Source organism: Melanerpes formicivorus, unplaced genomic scaffold, assembly GCF_026170545.1.
Source record: "Melanerpes formicivorus ecotype bairdi unplaced genomic scaffold, bMelFor1.0.p_v2 SCAF_58, whole genome shotgun sequence".
Classification (NCBI taxonomy): Eukaryota; Metazoa; Chordata; class Aves; order Piciformes; family Picidae; genus Melanerpes; species Melanerpes formicivorus.
Genome location: NW_027142410.1, coordinates 3,085,144 through 3,103,594, shown reverse-complemented (window position 1 = coordinate 3,103,594; position 18,451 = coordinate 3,085,144). Strand labels below are relative to the sequence as shown.

General features: G+C 45.9%; 1 protein-coding gene across 3 annotated transcripts in view; it reads left to right on the top strand.

Annotated features, from left to right (window-relative positions):
• Positions 1-18,451, top strand: part of AMBRA1 (autophagy and beclin 1 regulator 1) — a 186,276-nt gene that overhangs the window by 114,775 nt on the left and 53,050 nt on the right. For all 3 annotated transcript variants that reach the window (XM_068161498.1, XM_068161500.1, XM_068161501.1), the window contains 2 exons: positions 8,913-9,101; positions 10,077-10,231. In XM_068161498.1, the coding sequence (XP_068017599.1) occupies positions 8,913-9,101; positions 10,077-10,231 (344 nt within the window). The remainder of the gene's footprint in view (positions 1-8,912; positions 9,102-10,076; positions 10,232-18,451) is intronic.

Sequence of the window (18,451 nt, the reverse complement as noted above, 5' to 3'; positions counted from 1 at the left end):
AGCCGCTTGGATCCCCACAAGTCCATGGGACCAGATGGGATTCATCCTAGGGTGCTGAGAGAGCTGGCAGATGAGCTGGCCAAGCCACTATCCATCATTTTCCAGCAGTCCTGGCTCACTGGAGAGGTCCCAGAGGACTGGAAGCTGGCCAACGTGGTGCCCATCCATAAGAAGGGCCAGTTGGATGAACCAGGGAATTATAGGCCCATCAGCCTGACCTCAGTGCCAGGCAAGATCAAGGAACAGGTCATCCTGAGTGCAATCACACAGCACTTACAGGATGGCCAAGGGATCAGGCCTAGCCAACATGGATTTAGGAAGGGCAGGTCCTGCCTGACCAAGCTGATCTCCTTCTATGATCAGGTGACCCGCCTGGTGGATGTGGGGAGGCCTGTGGATGTAGTCTACCTGGACCTCAGCAAGGCCTTTGACACCGTCCCCCATAGCAAACTGCTGGCCAAGCTGTCAGCCCATGGCTTGGACGGGAGCACACTGCGATGGGTTAGGAACTGGCTGGAGGGCCGAGCCCAGAGAGTGGTGGTGAATGGTGCCACATCCAGCTGGCAGCCAGTCACTAGCGGTGTGCCCCAAGGATCAGTGCTGGGCCCTGTGCTCTTTAACATCTTTATTGATGATCTGGATGAGGGCATTGAGTCAGTCATCAGGAAATTTGCTGACGACACCAAGCTGGGGACAGGAGTTGATCTGCTGGAGGGTAGAGAGGCTCTGCAGAGGGACCTCGACAGGCTGGACAGATGGGCAGAGTCCAATGGCATGAGATTTAACACATCGAAGTGCCGGGCTCTGCACACTGGCCACAACAACCCCATGCAGTGCTACAGGCTGGGGTCAGAGTGGCTGGAGAGCAGCCAGGTAGAGAGATACCTGGGGTTACGGGTCGATGGCAGGCTGAGCATGAGCCTGCAGTGTGCCCAGGCAGCCAAGAGGGCCAATGGCATCCTGGCCTGCATCAGGAACAGTGTGGCCAGCAGGAGCAGGGAGGTCATTCTGCCCCTGTACACTGCACTGGTAAGGCCACACCTTGAGTCCTGTGTCCAGTTCTGGACCCCTTAGTTTAGGAAGGAGGTTGACTTGCTGGAACGAGTCCAGAGAAGAGCAACAAAGTTGGTGAGGGGCTTGGAACACAAGCCCTATGAGGGGAGACTGAGGGAGCTGGGGTTGCTTAGCCTGGAGAAGAGGAGACTCAGGGGTGACCTTATCACTCTCTACAACTACCTGAAGGGAGGTTGTAGACAGGCAGATGTTGGTCTCTTCTCCCAGGCAGCCAGCGCCAGAACAAGAGGACACAGTCTCAGGCTGCGCCAGGGGAGGTTCAGGTTGGATGTTAGGAAGAAGTTCTATACAGAAAGAGTGATTGCCCTTTGGAATGGGCTGCCCAGGGAGGTGGTGGAGTCGCCGTCATTGGAGGTGTTCAGGAGGAGACTTGATGGGGTACTTGGTGCCCTGGGTTAGCTGTTTGGGTAGGTTGGATTGGTTGATGGTTGGACATGATGATCTTGAAGGTCTCGTCCAACCTGGTTTGGTTTATTCTAAAATAAAGGTTTATTCTGTATCCAACCTTCTCATTGTTTCACCCGGAGTTTTCTTGGGATATTGTTTCTATACCTTTACATTAGAACCTGATAATAAATTTGGTCTGGATCCTCCCAAGTTACTGACATCAGTGTGGGTTAGTGCTGCAAAAGATTTTGGGAACCAGGGCCCTGGGCTGTTGGTTACCATAGTAGTGCAAGCTAAAGGAAGTAGATGTAGCTCCTGGCCATTTGCTAAAGCAGTGGTTTGCCCTGTATCTCAGGTGAAATGAGTCAAGAATATAAGCAATATTGCTGGTACTAAAACAATTACTTACTTTATCCTTCCCTTGGTGAAGATCAGACTGCTCTTTCACTTGTGATCTGAGGCATAGGCTTGCTCTTCACACTGGAAGGCTTCCTTATGCAGGCACAAGCATTTTCGATGCTTGTGGTCAGCTGATCAAGGGAGGACTTTTTCGGGCCTCAAACTAACTTGACTGGAAAGGCTATTTTTAACCCAGAATGGTATCCTGATATAGCTTGGTGCACAGCTGCAGAAATGTTTATAGCAGCCTGTGATGAAGATAGGAGTTAGGATATTCATGGATGTTTCTTTGCTCAGTGATTTGTAGCTTAGGTCATCTCCGTGTATGTGTGAAATTCATTGCTTGACTTATCAGCAAAAAGCAAATTGTCTTCTGCTCTAAGAGACTGACTTTTTTTAGGGAGAGCAAGGGGTCTTTTTTCAGAAAGACTTCTTTTCTTCCACAGGTAGCCTTTGAAATGAATTAAGAGAGAGTTTCTGCCAGTCTCAGCCTTATGTGTTCCGCAGTTCTAGCAATGATGTATCTGACAGTAGAGATCTTTGTGTGGGGTACTGTCCTCTTGCTTAATGTGGCATATTGAAATCACAGAATGTAGAGAGCAATGTCTTGAGTTTGAAGGGAGCTTTAGAGGTCATTTAGTCCACACCCTTTGCCATGGCAGGAACATCTTTCAATAGATTAGGAGATTAGGCTGCTCATCCAACATGACCTTGATGATGGGGCGTCCACAGCATCTCTGGGCAACCTGCATCGAGCCATTTATCTCCCAGGCCCTAGGAAATCAGAGGAGCTGGTGTAAAGCCACCAGTAGCTAATCCCTTACAAAAAGCTTCCTTACTGTGTTGTTTTAAAGGTGAAGTATCTGGCCTTTTTGTCTCATCTCCTTCCTTCCTGATGTTTGTAGCCTGGTGGGAAATAAAAGCCCTGCTTCAAGATGGTAGCTCTCGATATCGTAGAGGGGCAAGATGCTCTATATTTTTGTCTTTGAGAACCATTCTGCCTCTTGGGAAGGAACATGCAGTGTCATCTTGAAAGTAGAATTCTGTGTTGACCTTGTGTGCCAGTTCTTTGATGTGTCTTGCTAAGTGCCAAGCTTTGCAGCGCTAGTGTGAAGTTGTAGGCTGAGGATCTGTGCTCAAGACGGAGTTTTGCCACGTGGTGGCAATACTTTCCGTGGTCCAGCCAGGTTCTGGAGCAGAGTAAGGATGAAGTCAGAGGGGAAATCATCTTGCTGTTGACTTAAATATTTTGGGACTTCTCTGTAAGCTTGTAAAGTATCTGAAGAGCGCTACAGCTGCTAATAGCTTTTTCTTTTCTTCCCTGCTGCCCTTCCCCCCCCCCCCCCCCCTTATCTGGTTCCTGAGGGGAAGGCTGCTGATGTAAAAAAAGCATAAGATGTTTGCTTATAACTTATGGAATCCCATAGAAAATAAGAACCATCTGCTCCTCAAGATGTCAATATTTCAATCTTCCTCTACCCTATCAGGACACTTCCACTCTGAATACCCCAATTTCTAGCTAATTGGAAGCTGTGGTTTCTGTTGTTACTGTGTCCTCCTTGCAAGCATGGTTCCTGCTGCAAGCCCATCACAGCACTTCTGACTTCCTGCTTCGTGCTTTATAGTACTTGGCTTGATCATCTGGATTTATTAGCATTGGGAAATGTTCAGCTTTACTCTGCTTCTACCTTTTTACATGCCAAGCCTAACTCTGGTATTTCTAGGTTGTTAGCACTATCTCCATCCACCAAGGTGTAGTAGGGATGTATGAAGATGTAGCAACTGTGCTCACCCCTAAACCAGATACTTGCCAAGCTTGCATAGGCACAGAACAAAGGCAAGCTGCAAATATGCCAGGGCACATGGATTTGAAGAATACTGTGAAGCTGAATGTGCAAGAGTGGAGTGGTGGGTTGGAGGAGGGCTTTTTTTCCTGACTCCTCATGATCTTGGAAATAATGTTTTCCCAGGAAAGCGTGTGACCTCAATAGTTCCTAAAAAAGGATCATTTCCAATAAATCAGAAGTGGTCATGAGAGGCAATTTGCTTCCAGAGGGAGCTGTTGCACTTCCTGGGACTGACCTAAGCCACAAGTGGTTTGGAAGTTCAGGCAGATGAAATGATGCAGCTGAAGTTTGGGACTGCCTGCCAGCTCTACTCTCCGTCGAAGAAATGACTCTGTGGCCAACCTCCATCTCTGAGCAACTCTTCTTCCTGTTTAATTATAACAGAGAAAAGATAGTTTGGAAGTAGGATGTTTTCCACTGGAGCAGACATGTCTTAGCAAGTGACAGCAGTGTGAATAGCACAGCCCTGTGATCTCAGCAGCTGAACCCCAGGACCCTTCAGAGTTCTGAGATCAGGACTCAGCGCCGCGGCAGTGACCTCGCTTAAGCTCAGTCAAACAAGCAGACAAAAGAGGGCTCCAGTGGTCTTGGGGAAGTAGCTTTGCAGGAACTTGAGCAGTTTTAGACTCTGTCTTGTTTAAATGAATTGCAAAATAGAGATGGCTTCAGATTTCTATTCTCCTTTTGCCATGTTTGCTTTTAATAACTCTGAAATGAACGTGGCTTGGTCTTACACTGTAATTGTCATACCAGCTTTGGAGTAGGGAATGCACTTGGCAGCAGAGATAATGCTATCTCTGGCATTTATTTAATATATCACTAAGTGGTGCATATCCTTAAAGTTTCCCACTGCCTAACAGGTATCAAATCTGATCAGTGTACAATAGAGCCTTTACACAGGTGAAATATTTGCAGGTTTTATCTCTTGTTTATGCCTTCTGAATACAGTTTTTCTTGTGCTGCTCAGCTGCTCCATTATTTCATTTTCTAGTCATTGTGGCTGAAATGGTCCAGTTCTTCCACAGCAGCTATGCATCAGAGATTTGTCCTGTTCTGACACTGGCTGGGACTTGAGGATGGTGATCTGATCAGTGCTTACTGATCCACATTGGGCTGCTGAAGAACTTAGAATAAGAAAAGAAGGGGGAAGGCATACTAAACAACACATAAATGGGAGCAGCTGTTAGGAAAGTGTCACCCTTAAGAGTGACTAGGAGCGGCTGGTGTGCCCAGCACTCTTTTCCTTTGGCAAACAGTGCTGTTGCTGCCGGCATTCCAGGCCTTCCCCAGCTTCCAGCATAATTATGCTGTAGGTGTAAGCACTCCAAGTTGGCACAACAGCTTGATTAATTTGTTGTCTGATGTTTCTTTTGATCTGTTCTGTCAGCTCGGTGGCTCCATTAACAACAAAAGAAAACAAGAGATGAAAGGGGCAGCCTTCTTGTAAATGGTTCTACGAAAATAGTGTGGGTTGGGTTCCCCCCCCCTAAAATCTTGTGTATTTGCTTCATTTTCATAGACCAGGCCACAGGCTCAAAGAAATCAAATAGCTTGTGGCTTTGTCAAATGCATCTTCCCCATATCTTGGGAATGTCTTAGATGCTTTTCCTTGAAATGAAACCTTGCTGAGATCTCCACTTCTCAACATTTAGACTTCTGGTGGCACTGTGGGTTGTCTTGGTTCTAGGTGAGGTGCTACCCGAGTCCCCCATCCTTCTAAATGGGTGAAGAGCAAAGACCGATAATAATAATGTGACTCAGATATTCAGAGACTGAAATGAAGGATGTGCTTTCTTGTTCTGTGCAACTTGCATCTATTGTGTTTTATGCTCAAGGGGGATGGATAGAATAGAATAAATCAGGTTGGAAGAGACCTTCAAGATCATCGCGTCCAACCTATCAACCAATCCAACACCACCTAATCAACTAAACCATGCAACCAAGCACCCTATCAAGTCTCCTCCTGAACACCTCCAATGATGGCGACTGCACCACCTCCCCGGGCAGCCCATTCCAATGGGCAATCACTCTCTCTGTATAGAACTTCTTCCTAACCTCCAGCCTAAACCTCCCCTGGTGCAGCCCGAGACTGTGTCTTCTTGTTCTGGTTATGGTTGTCTGGGAGACCAACCTCTGCCTGTCTACAACCTCCCTTCAGGTAGTTGTAGAGAGCAATAAGGTCTCCCCTGAGTCTCCTATTCTCCAGGCTAAGCAACCCCAGTTCCCTTTGTCTCTCCTCATAGGGCTTGTGTTCCAAACCCCCCACCAGCTTCATTGCCCTAATCTGGACATGCTCCAGCAAGTCAACATCCTTCCTAAACTGAGGGGCCCATAACTGGACACAGTACTCAAGGTGTGGCCTAATCTGGCAGGGGAGCTCACAGTGTTTTGTTAAGAAGAATTCACCATGTGTAACAAACTTTAAATAAAGAACAGGGCAGGTTGGTGTGGTGGTTTGCCCCTAAAACTGTCACAGTTGGCTGTCGTTGTGGGTTGCTCAACAAAACCCTCTGTGCTGTAAAAAAGGTGGGGGAGAAAAAAGAAAAGCCAAAAAAGAATCAAAAAGGAGCAGCAAAACCAAGCAAGCAAAACCAAGCAAGCAAAACAATCAAACATACAATACATGTTTCATCTTCCTAGGTCTTTGCTGGACTTACTACCATTTAGAGTTTACTCTTCCTTGAACATGGCTGACCAAAACTCTGCCCAGTATCCTGCATGTGATCTCAGCACAAAGTTGTGTGCTAGCACTGCTGCTCCTGTTTTTAAGTGAAGTTTAGGATATTACATCAGGCTCAGTCTTTGCTATGATCTCCAAAAGTTGATTCTCTCTTCCATTTCAATTTTGCCCCGTCTCTGTGTGCTTCAGCTCACTGTGTGATCTGATCATGCTCTGTTAACGAAATTACCCGACGTTATCAACAAAATCCATCAACAGCTCCGCTCTGTGCCTAGCCCATTGAAAGAGCTAAAAAAATAGGTCTGGTTTTGAAATGAGTCACTGAAGAACTCTGCAGGAATCCTCCTAGTTTGACAGGTATTACAGTAGTTCAACCTATTGTCGTGTCTCCTTCAGCTAATTCACAGTATATAACTCCAGTTCTTGTTTTGATGCCCATCTTAATGAGTACTTAAGTGAAGCCTAGATACTAAATTAAGAGCAAGCACTGTTAAAAGAATTTCGTGTAGTCTTCATTCTGTTGCCTTTGTTCAGCTAGCTTCAGACTAAGCACTCAGGCATCTTGTCTTCTGTTGGACCTTCTGTTCTTTGAAGGACCATTTGTATTTTAAATTCTGTTGTTACAACACTGGCAGTGCCTGCCATTATTTAGTTTTTTCTGTTCAGCACCTCTCTGTTTATACTAGGCTGAAAATTACTGTTTTTAGCAGCCTTGAGACTGGAAAAACGGTTGAATAAATTTGGAGCACAGGTGTAGGTGGTTTGGTACAGAATGTGATTGCATAGTCCACTTTTTATCCCTGTCTTTTTCATCAGCTGTCTCATTTTAGAAACTCTGAAGCTGATACTCAACCATGTAGGAAACCAGTTCCCAGGAAGAATGTCTTTGAGACCAGAAGAACTAAAGATGAGGGTCAGCAAATGTCTTAAATCAGCAGTGCTGGAAGAAAAAGCAGTCAGTCTGTATCTCTGTCGTGACTTCTTTTTCTGCTGCTACAAGTGTCTGTGTGGTCTTGTGCCATACCAGGTTACTAGGTTGGGAAACTCTACTGGCTAAGAAGTGACCCAGACAATAGTCAGTTGTTTCTCAGCTGTATCAATTCCCTGATGTAGCTCGCTTTCCACAGAAGTGTTGGAAACAAAGGGCAGGGATTGTTTCCTCTGGCAGCAGCAGCAGTTTGTTAAAGCATTGAGTTACAGCCTTTGTTTGATTTGGAAGCTCAGACTCTGAGAAATATGCACAAAGCATTCTTGACACTGTTCTTTTGTTAAATTGATAAGGAGCCTATCCCAACAGCTACCTTCACAAATACATCAGTACTTCTAACTGAACAAATCAAAGCCATTTCTAGTCTGGGCATGGTCTGATGATTTAGAAGAGAATTTCTGGACTATGCAAGTTGATATCGTGCTCCACATGAGCTTAAGTGTATGAGATGTGGTGTTCAGTCTTTTAGCATACCAAGTTTCTAGATGACAAATGTGGACTTTATTTCCATTTTCTTATCTGTATTTCTACCCCCTTGAGTTTAAAAATACTAGAATCTGAAACATCCCCATCCCCAAAATAGTGTGTGCAGTTTCAGCCACAAACCTCCTGGAATAATTGCAGCAGGTTTAGCGCAGAACTGGAGCACATTTACATTAGGCTGAGAGAGTGAGCATGATTCCAGCATTGTTTTATCAAGCCACTATTGAAGTGCTGGTGATGACAGTGCTAAAAGGCTTTGCAAACTCATTGTACTGGGAATGGCACAAATGCACAGCAGAATTCAGTAGCCCAAAGAGCTTGTAGCCTGCACGTGCAAGGCACGGAGGGGAAAAGATTTGTAGGAGGTCACCCAGCAGCTCGCCAGCAGAGAGAAAGCAGAACTTGGTGTTTTGATAATTGCTGCTCACCAGCTTGTCTGCTGAACAGTTCCTTCACTGATTGCATGAGTGTCTCAAATACTGGAGTAATTAAATAGAGTACTGGCTGAAGAAGTCTTGCCCTTTCTCACTTGCTTTATCCAAGATTGGTGTAAAAATCAGCTGTCAAAAATGAGTGTCTGTATCTGCAGGGGAAATTTTTCTCCCATCTCCTGTTTACTGGAGATAAGGGGAGCTGGAACTCGGGGCTCCACAAGAGAAGGGGAAATGAATTCAGGTGTACTGTTTCTAATGACACCACTGCTGGAGTTTGTCAGAAAGTCACAATTTGACTTGTTTAAACTGCTGTCCTTTGCAAAGGATGGTGTAATGCTCAACAGAGGAGGGATTTGATAGAGTGCAATTGCCACTATTTCTTGGCTGATTGCTCCAGGAGGTGAGTAGATTTCATTTCCTGGGCTCACTGCAGCGTCTTATCTCCGTTTTGGAGCAAGTTTTACATTAATCAGGGTATTAACATTTCATAAACTTTCAGAGGAAGCTAAAATGTCTTGAGTGCCTTTTGCATGTGCTGTCCGGTCTGTAGCGTTAGGTCAGGCAGAGAATAAAGGTTTAAACCTGACTGCTCTAATCACTGTTCCCTTCCTTCCTTGCAGCCTCTGTGAACGTCCTCGTTCAGAACTGCAAGATTTACAACGACGCTAGCTGCGATATCTCTGCTGACGGGCAGCTGCTGGCAGCTTTCATTCCCAGCAGTCAAAGAGGCTTCCCTGATGAAGGAATACTGGCTGTGTATTCTTTGGCACCTCACAACTTGGGCGAGATGCTTTACACAAAGCGGTTTGGTAAGCATGCAGCAAGAAGTCAGGGTGGGCAGAGGTGTGAGAAGTTACCTCAGAACTCAGCCTTCAGTGAAAAATGTGGTAGTCTGAAGCTCAGTGGCCTTCCAGCCAACCACCCATGTAGTACTGCTGGGGAGAAGCATTTGGTGTGATCTGAACGTGTAACTGGTACAGGGAGCTACTAAGAGTAGGTTTTTATTCCTTAGAGAGCTTTGTTGTCTCAGTGGGAGGACTCCTGCAGCAAGGAAATGTCTTGCAACATTTATGCTTGTGCAGATGTTTTATTTCTCTACCCCTTATAAGAATGAGCCTAGTATGTCACTGTAGTGGTTTGAGCCTTAACTGGGAGTTAAGAGCTCAGATGGGGGCAAGGCTGAGAATCTCTCCCCCCGCTCCCCTCTCCTCCCTCCCAACAGAAAGGGGAAAAAAAAAAAAGGGAAGGAGCAAATCCACCAAGCAATAATTTGGAGTCCCCTTGGAAGTAGAGAGGTGAAGAGTTTTCTTTAAACTATATAGATAAAACCAATAGCAGGTAAGGTTCACAAGGGCAAGGAGTAAGGATGGGTGGGAGGGGAAAATAAAACCAAGAATACAAAACCAGTCTCTCTCTGAAGAGGCGCAGGAGCAGCAGGGAGAAGGATCAGGCCTGACCACGTGGCAGAGGAGCAGGAAGGCAGCTGCAGTAGCTCTTGTCTAGGAGAGGCAGGAGCCAAAAAGGAGAGCTAATGGCTGCAATGTCCTGCTTTTTATACCCCAGCTGGGCAGGGAGGGGGGAGTGGAACAGACTCAGTTTCCCAGGGGAAAAATGCCCTGCAGGGAGGGCAAAGCACCCACAAGCCCTCCGCCCTGTTTTCAGGATGGGTGTTAACCCACCACAGTCACATATTATGGGCATGCTTGCCTTGAAGAAGCTATGAGGATGAAGTATGGGAAGGGATGTCAACCTGTGAGAGAAATGACCCCTCCTTCTCTTCACAGGCCCTAATGCCATTTCTGTCAGCCTGTCTCCAATGGGCAGGTATGTCATGGTGGGACTGGCTTCCCGACGCATCCTCCTGCACCCCTCCACGGAACACATGGTTGCTCAAGTCTTCAGGCTGCAACAGCCCCACGGTGGAGAAACCTCTATGAGGGTGAGTGATAAGTATTCTGCTTCTGTGTGTTTTCATCAGTGACTTTGTGTCACTTTGGCTCTAGCCCAGTAGTTGGTTGCTGGGTTATGAAAGCAACGGGAAAGCGTGCTCCAGGCCCACTGAGTAACAAACATGTGAAGGAATTTATTACAGAGCTATGCAAACAGGGCAGGAGAATATAAATATAACACAATTGTGGAACTTTACTCTGATTTCAAATATGATGGCTAGCAAATACATTTCATGTTGTGGAATACATTTTAAGTATAGATATCATTCACAGTTCCTAGTGGTTTTTCTCTACTTCTTCAGTTAATATACGTCTTGTTCGTGGTACTGCAGCTGGCTTTGCTGAGGGAGTTTTTCACCTGAGACTTCAGGATCATTTCCTAACACTCCTAAAAATGACTGTCCTCTGGGAGAGAAGCCACCAGCAGTTTCAGGAAGGGGTCAGTGCCAAGCTTCATATCATACTTGCAGAATGAAGATGAGGCACACTTTTGCCAAAGAGGTTTTTCGTTGGCTGTTTTTGTGAGCTTTCTATGTATATGTAAGAATATTTTGGCAATGGGAATTAGCTTCCTGTACTTCTGTTTTGTGAGAGAGCTGAACCATGATACCCTCTAACTTGTTCAGTACCTGAGGAAACAGCCTTCATCTTTTTGCAAACTGGCAAGTAGGGGTAAGAGAGCAGGTGTGTCTTGCTTTGTTCATCAGTGGAGCACAACAGCTGTTCAGTGAAAGTTTAGGATGGGAAAAACCATGTCTAGTTGATTGTGCCCAAAAGAAGTTGAGTAGGCAGAACTAAGCAATTTTGAGAGCTGCAGTTTGGCTGGATTCAGTTTTCAGGCCACGTATTCAAGTGATTTGTTGCAAGTAAGTTCTCTCCCCTTTTTATTTTGGGGCATAATTTGACCATAGTGGAATTAATTCCATGAACAGTTTTGGGCTTTTTTTCCTCTAGTTTCCCCCCCTCCCATCCTTTTGAATAGAATAGAATTAACCAGGTTGGAAAAGAGCTTTGAGATCGAGTCCAAGCTATCATGCAACACCATCTAATCAACTAAACCATGGCACCAAGCACCCCATTCAGTCTCTTCTTAAACACCACCCCACCCCCCCACCTGGCTACAACCTCACTTCAGGTAGTTGTAGAGAGCAATAAGGTCTCCCCTGAGCCTCCTCTTCTCCAGGCTAAGCAACCCCAGCTCCCTCAGCCTCTCCTTATAGGGCTTGTGCTCCAAACCCCTCCCCAGCCTTGTTGCCCTTCTCTGGAGACGTCCAAGAGTCTCAATGTCTTTCTTTAACTGAGGGGCCCAGAACTGGACACAGGACTCAAGGAGTGGCCTAACCAGTGCTGAGTACAGGGACACAATGACTTCCCTGCTATCTCTTATTTTAAAAGGACAAATGATTATTACTTTTGGCAGAGCTTTCCCAGTGAAGAGTTGAAGTGAGCCATTTGTCTAGTGGCTTGGCACTGAGGAGAGACTTGTCTGTAGAAGAAACTGCTTGATTCACCTTCAGATGCTGTAGTTGCTCTCCAAACTGCTCATGATTCAGGGAGGGTCATCTCAGCTGCATCGTTACATGAGCTGCTTTATCAGCTGATAGAGAACTCTTGTTTATCATCATCTGCTCCATGTTATAAAGCAGGGGAATATCTATGATGAGGATGTTCTTTGGTACACTAGTCAGCAACTTTTTTTTCATCTCTGCTTCTGAGCCCTCATTCTGATTCCAGCCACTTGAGAGAGAGAAATTGGAATGTATTTATGAGCAAAAGCACAATTTGGTCAGCAGGTACAGCTGGTGAAAGTGATGTCCATATGATAAGATCACTAATTGTATGTATCCTGCTAGGTCCCTTTAAAAGTGTAGTTTGCCCTGGTACTGTTTCTTTTCTTTTCTTCAGTTATTTTAAGATCCTAGTGAAATACATACATAGCTTTTACTGCCAGATAGGGGAGTATCTCTTCCCACAGTCTTTTTCACCATATCATAATAAGATAGAGAAGTCCTATTAGGAAAAAATCACATCTCTTCCTCTCATCCATCCTTTACATTTGCTCTAAACTCCAGTTGCTAGGGCTTCTAGCCCTTCCATGTGGAGACTTTTGTTTCTTTGTAGCCAGCTAAATCAGTGAGCCTCTGTCTCAATCTCCCTTTTATTTCTTCATTTCAAACAAATCTTCCCCTGTGTTGTGTCGTACTCTTCAAATGCTTGCTCTTACCCTTGCTCTTAGTCACCATTTAGTGAAGTAATGCTTTGTGTTCCTTTAATCTCCTTGTAATTCAATCTCCCAGCTTTCAGGGTTCGTTGGGTTTTTTCATTTCTGAATTCTTTCTGAAATACCTTTTTTTTTTCCCCCTCATTCTAGGATGTGTTTAAATATACATCATGTGATAAGCACAGTTTTACCAGAAGCCCACGGAAGGTAGTTTTTCTTGCTGTTTTTGGCCTAAGGGCTTTACCCTATGCAGTTGAAACCTGCAGGGATTTGTTTTCTCTTTGTCATCTTTTTTTCTTTCCCGTTGCTGTTACGGTGCCTTGAAAATTTTGTACAATTTTCCCCCACTCCTGCTTTTCAGATTTGCTCCACATCGCTGCACTCCTGTCTTTTCTCATCTACTCTAGTTCTGGATTATTTTTCTCCAGATGGATTGCATGTATTCTAAAGGTTGCTTTTTTCATCTTTCTTGCACATACATTTTTAGCTTCTGAAAAAACTGCACCCCACGTTTTAAATATATCAGTCTAGCAGGATTTGCTAAGTAATTTGTTGGTTTCTCCTTTCCCACATCATGTTTAAAGATGTTAAATATGCCTCATTTCTGACTGCTTTTGGACTCCCAGCTTTCTGCACGTGTTGCAGGGTCACAACTTGACCCATTTGAGTTAATGTGGTTCAAGTACCCTCAGGATGGTGTTGAGTTTCAACACTGTAGTGCGGTGTCTTTGTTTGAAGAGCGGTGTGGTGGGTTGAAATTACCCCCCAGCTGATTTGGGGAATTGCCCCCAAAATAAAATTGCCAGACCAGCTCACTTGGAAGCAAATGAAGCTATGTTTACAAGCAAACTAAAATCTAGAAATATGAAATGCCTGGGAGAAGAGACCAGCCCCCACCTGGCTACAACCTCCCTTCAGGTAGTTGGAGACAGCAGTAAGGTTTCCCCTGAGCCTCCTCTTCTCCAGGCTAAGCAACCCCAGCTCCCTCAGCCTCTCCTGATAGGTCTTGTGCTCCAAACCCCTCCCCAGCTTTCTTGCCCTTTTCTGGACATGTTCCAGCAACTCAACATCTTTCCTCAACTCAGGGGCCCAGAACTGGACACAGAAAAGAGCCAGGAAGTAACACTGCAGCCAACTTTGCAGCAATGCTGGGCTTACAAGAAGGAAATACATCTTCCACTCCACCTCCTGGACTCTCTAGACCTGGAGGCCTGCACTGTGTGGTTCTTAAAGGCACTCCAGCCTCTAAACCACCACATGTGGCATGGGTCATATTTGTGCAGTCTGTAGGGCCATGCCTGGAAAACAAAGCTGTTCCATTTGTAAATATTATTCCTTCATGTAGTTGTAAAAATTAGTAGATCACCTGTAGGTGTTTCTTATGTGTGAGTTTTGCCAGGTGAGCTCTGCAAGTTTGTAATGCTTTTCAGGATGTGCAAAATAGAATTAGAGCTTGAGGCAGGAGACTTGGTGGTGAACGGTGCCACATCCAGCTGGCGGCCAGTCACCAGTGGCGTCCCCCAGGGATCAGTGCTGGGCCCCATCCTCTTTAATATCTTCATTGATGATCTGGATGAGGGGATTGAGTCAGTCATCAGCAAATTTGTAGATGACGCCAAGTTAGGAGCAGATGTTAGTCAGTTAGAGGGTAGAAAGGCTCTGCAGAGGGACCTCGACCGACTGGACAGATGGGCAGAGTCCAATGGGATGGCATTTAACAAGTCCAAGTGCTGAGTGCTGCACTTTGGCCACGGCAACCCCATGCAGAGCTACAGGCAGGGGTCAGAGTGGCTGGAGAGCTGCCAAACAGAGAGGGACCTGGGGGTGCTGATTGACAGCTGCCTAAACATGAGCCAGCAGTGTGCCCAGGTGGCCAAGAAGGCCAATGGCATCCTGGCCTGCATTAGGAATAGTGTAGCCAGCAGGAGCAGGGAAGTCATTCTGCCCCTGTACTCTGCATTGGTTAGGCCACACCTTGAGTGCTGTGTCCAGTTCTGGGCCCCTCAGTTTAAGAAGGACATTGAGACACTTGAAGGTGTCCAGAGAAGGGCAACGAGGCTGGTGAGAGGCCTTGGGCACAAGCCCTATGAGGAGAGGCTGAGGGAGCTGGGGTTGTTTAGCCTGGAGAAGAGGAGGCTCAGGGGAGATGTTATTGCTGTCTACAACTCCCTGAAGGGAGGTTGTAGCCAGGAAGGGGTTGGTCTCTTCTCCCAGGCAACCAGCACCAGAACAAGAGGACACAGTCTCAAGCTGCACCAGGGGAAGTTTAGGCTGGAGGTGAGGAGAAAGTTCTTCACTGAGAGAGTCATTCGTCATTGCGATGTGCCGCCCAGGGAGGTGGTGGAGTCACCGTCCCTGGAGGTGTTCAAGAGGGGATTGGATGTGGTACTTGGTGCCATGGTCTAATCATGAGGTCTGTGGTGACAGGTTGGACTCAATGATCTTTGAGGTCTCTTCCAACCTTATTGATACTGTGGCACTGTAATGTTCTCAGCCCACTGCCTGTAGAGTGGCTGGCACGTTCACATTGAGTTGAGTGAAAACCTGCTTGCAACTTGGCCAGCATGCCATAGAAAACCTTTAGGAAACCTGGTGAAACTGTATTCTTCAGCCTGTAATTTGATGTGCACATTAGGGAGACTCAGAAAGCGTCTTTGCCTCTCTGCCAGCAGCTTGTAATACAAAGCGGTTGTTACTCAACGTCTTAATTAAGAATAAGCCACGGCCCTGTTTTGAAGCAATGCTTTGTGGATATTTTAATTTTACATTACTTGCAGAACTCTCAAGAGAAATGCTGCATCAGATTTGATGAAAATCCTTGTAAGTTGTCTTGACAATTGTTTCTTCCTTCCCCGATGCCTCTGCGTTTGCAGTCAATGAACTGGGAGAGCAGGGCTTGGCAAAGTGTCACAGCAAAAGCATGGCAGTGAAAGACAGTGATTATATTTGCTTCAAATTGACTCCTCTTTGGCTAGCAGTCAGTGGTGTGCAGGTTTCTATTCTCCAGAGGTTTTCCTCCATCTTGCTGGTGAAACTGAGGTTGTGAAGATGCAGTTAATGAGTTTTGTTATGCGAAGCTCTTAATACATTTAATTGCACACAGGAATGCACTATGGCTCCTGGTGTAATTTTCAGAGTTGGGGAGAAATGTTTTCTTTGAGAACCACAGCACTTTTGACTTGCACTAAGGAGCATCATGGTGAGAGGAGGGGAGGGGAGGGGGGAGGTTGGAAAAGACCTTTCAGATCATTGAGTCTAACCTGTCACCCAACACTATCTAATCAACTAAACCATGGCACCAAGCACCCCATCCAGTCTCTTCTTAAACACCTCCAGTGATGATGACTCCACCACCTCCCTGGACAGCACATTCCAATGGCCAATCACTCTTTCTGTGAAGAACTTCTTCCTAACATCCAGCCTAAACTTCCTCTGGCACATCCTGAGACTGTGTCTTCTTGCTCTGGTGCTGGTTGCCTGGCAGAAGAGACCAACCCCACCTGACTACAACCTCCCTTCAGGTAGTTGTAGAGAGCAATAAGGTCTCCTCTGAGCCTCCTCTTCTCCAGGCTAATGAGTGTGCATTGTCTATGTCCATCTTGCTTCTAATGTTTTGGAGACATTGCATAGAGTTCTGCAGGTCAGGGCTGACAGTATTTGACAGTTCTGAATTGTGTTCCACAACAAAGTAGTGAGTTGTCATCAAATCCAGTAGAGGTTCACGCTCTTTCTATTCACTTCCTTCAGATTGATTGATTTGTTTAGCATTTCAGATGGAAACATGGCTTTGAAGAGCAAGTTTGTTTTTCAGATTACAGCTTAAAAAGCTCTCTGGTTAGTAGTGTTGACTTTTAACAGGAGCAGTATGCATAAGCCTGATGATTTCTATTGCTTGTCTTTTTGGAGGGGGTTGTGTGCTTGTTTTCAGTGTGGGGGTTTTTGTTTGGGGGTTGTTTTTGGCAAAGCTAGCTAACATCTCTGAAATATATCTGCAGCTGGAGTTTACAGAGGAGGGCTTCCTTTTAGCAGTTGTCTAATTTGGGGTGGTGTGGATAGCAGCAGTGCTGGGAATTATCTGGAAATATTTGAGTTTCAGAGATAAGAAGTTGGGAGAAAGGGCTCCAAATATGGAGTAAAAATCAGTTTTGCAGCCTGCTTTGAAAGCATAGGCAGAACTAATCTCCAAATAAAGGGGATCTCTTTTCAAGCTGCTTGAGTCTGGGGTAATTTCTGTCTTCCCTTGATTTCAAGAGTATACAGAGGTTAAAGAATGTAGAAGAATGTGAAGCTAGAAACTTGGAGCTGAAGTTCCTTAGAAATATTGAAGAGTAAGGATCATATTACCCTGGATCTGTTAGCAGTGTATGTTAGTGAGACAGGCTGCCAGAAGGTAGTTTTATTTCTGGCATTCACAAATTCTGGTGCCCTTGAAATGTTTAATGTTTTTCATTTTACCCAGAGGAAGCTAACTCCAAAATATCAGAAAAACATGGTTACTCTAAATCCAAATTGAAGTAAAACTTGGAAAGGAGCTTTTAAGCTGAGGATACAAAAAGTGAAGTAGGTGATAGGAAAAAAATGAATGATTGACGTGAAGTTGAAGAACAAATCATGCAAGTTGTGGGGATGAGGTGACAACCAAGCCCCATCTCAAGTACTTCATTGTGCTTTGAATTTGGAAGGAAATTTAGGCTGTGGAGATGCAGGATTAGCTCTTGACAAGGCTGGTGGTGTGTGGGAAAGGCTACTGGTATTTGGGAAACATCCCAGTGAGGTGGTGGGTCAGTAGCCTGGATAGAACAGAATGTGTGTATGCTTCCATTGTAAACAGATGGAGAATTCCAAATACTGCAGGGAAAGGGGCCTGAAGCAGAGAGGCACACAGAGCTTTAGCACACACCAAGCTTAGTTTTCTCAGCATATACTCTCTTAAGATGCACAATTTTGAGTGTTGTTGTCTTCTGAGCTTAATGCAGGTGTTAGTAGGATGTGCCTGGTGTGGCCTGCAAAGGTCCCTGCCAAATCTTGCTGACTCACTGGTTGAGCTGTGAATAATAGAACTAATAATAATAATAAAAAAAACACCAGGTTGGAAGAGACCTTCAAGATCGTGTCCAACCCATCAACCAATCCAACCCACCTAAACAAACCATGGCACCAAGCACCCCATCAAGTCTCCTCCTGAACACCTCCAATGATGGTGACTCCACCACCTCCCCGGGCAGCCCATTCCAATGGGCAATCACTCTCTCTGTATAGAACTTCTTCCTAACATCCAACCTAAACCTCCCTTGGTGCAGCCTGAGACTGTGTCCTCTTGTTCTGGTACTGGCTGCCTGGGAGAAGAGAGCAACATCTGCCTGTCTACAACCTCCCTTAAGGTAATTGTAGAGAGCAATAAGGTCACCCCTGAGTCTTCTCCTCTCCAGGCTAAGCAACCCCAGCTCCCTCAGTCTCTCCTCACAGGGCTGTGTTCCAAACCCCTCACCAACTTTGTTGCCCTTCTCTGGACTCGTTCCAGCAAGTCAACATCCTTCCTAAACTGAGGGGCCCAGAACTGGACACAGTACTCGAGGTGTGGCCTAATCAGTGCAGTGTACAGGGGCAGAATGACCTCCCTGCTCCTGCTGGCCACACTGTTCCTGATGCAGGCCAGGATGCCATTGGCCCTCTTGACTGCCTGGGCACACTGCAGGCTCATGTTCAGCCTACCATCGACCGGTACCTCTCTACCTGGCTGCTCTCAGCCACTCTGACCCCAGTCTGTAGCTCTGCATGGGGTTGTTGTGGCCAATGTGCAGAACCTGGCACTTGGATGTGTTCAATCTCATGCTCTTGGACTCTGCCCATCTGTCCAGCCTGTCGAGGTCCCTCTGCAGAGCCTCTCTACCCTCCAGCAGATCACCTCCTGCCCCCAACTTGGTGTCATCTGCAAATTTCCTGATGATGGACTCAATGCCCTCATTCAGATCATCAATAAAGATGTTAA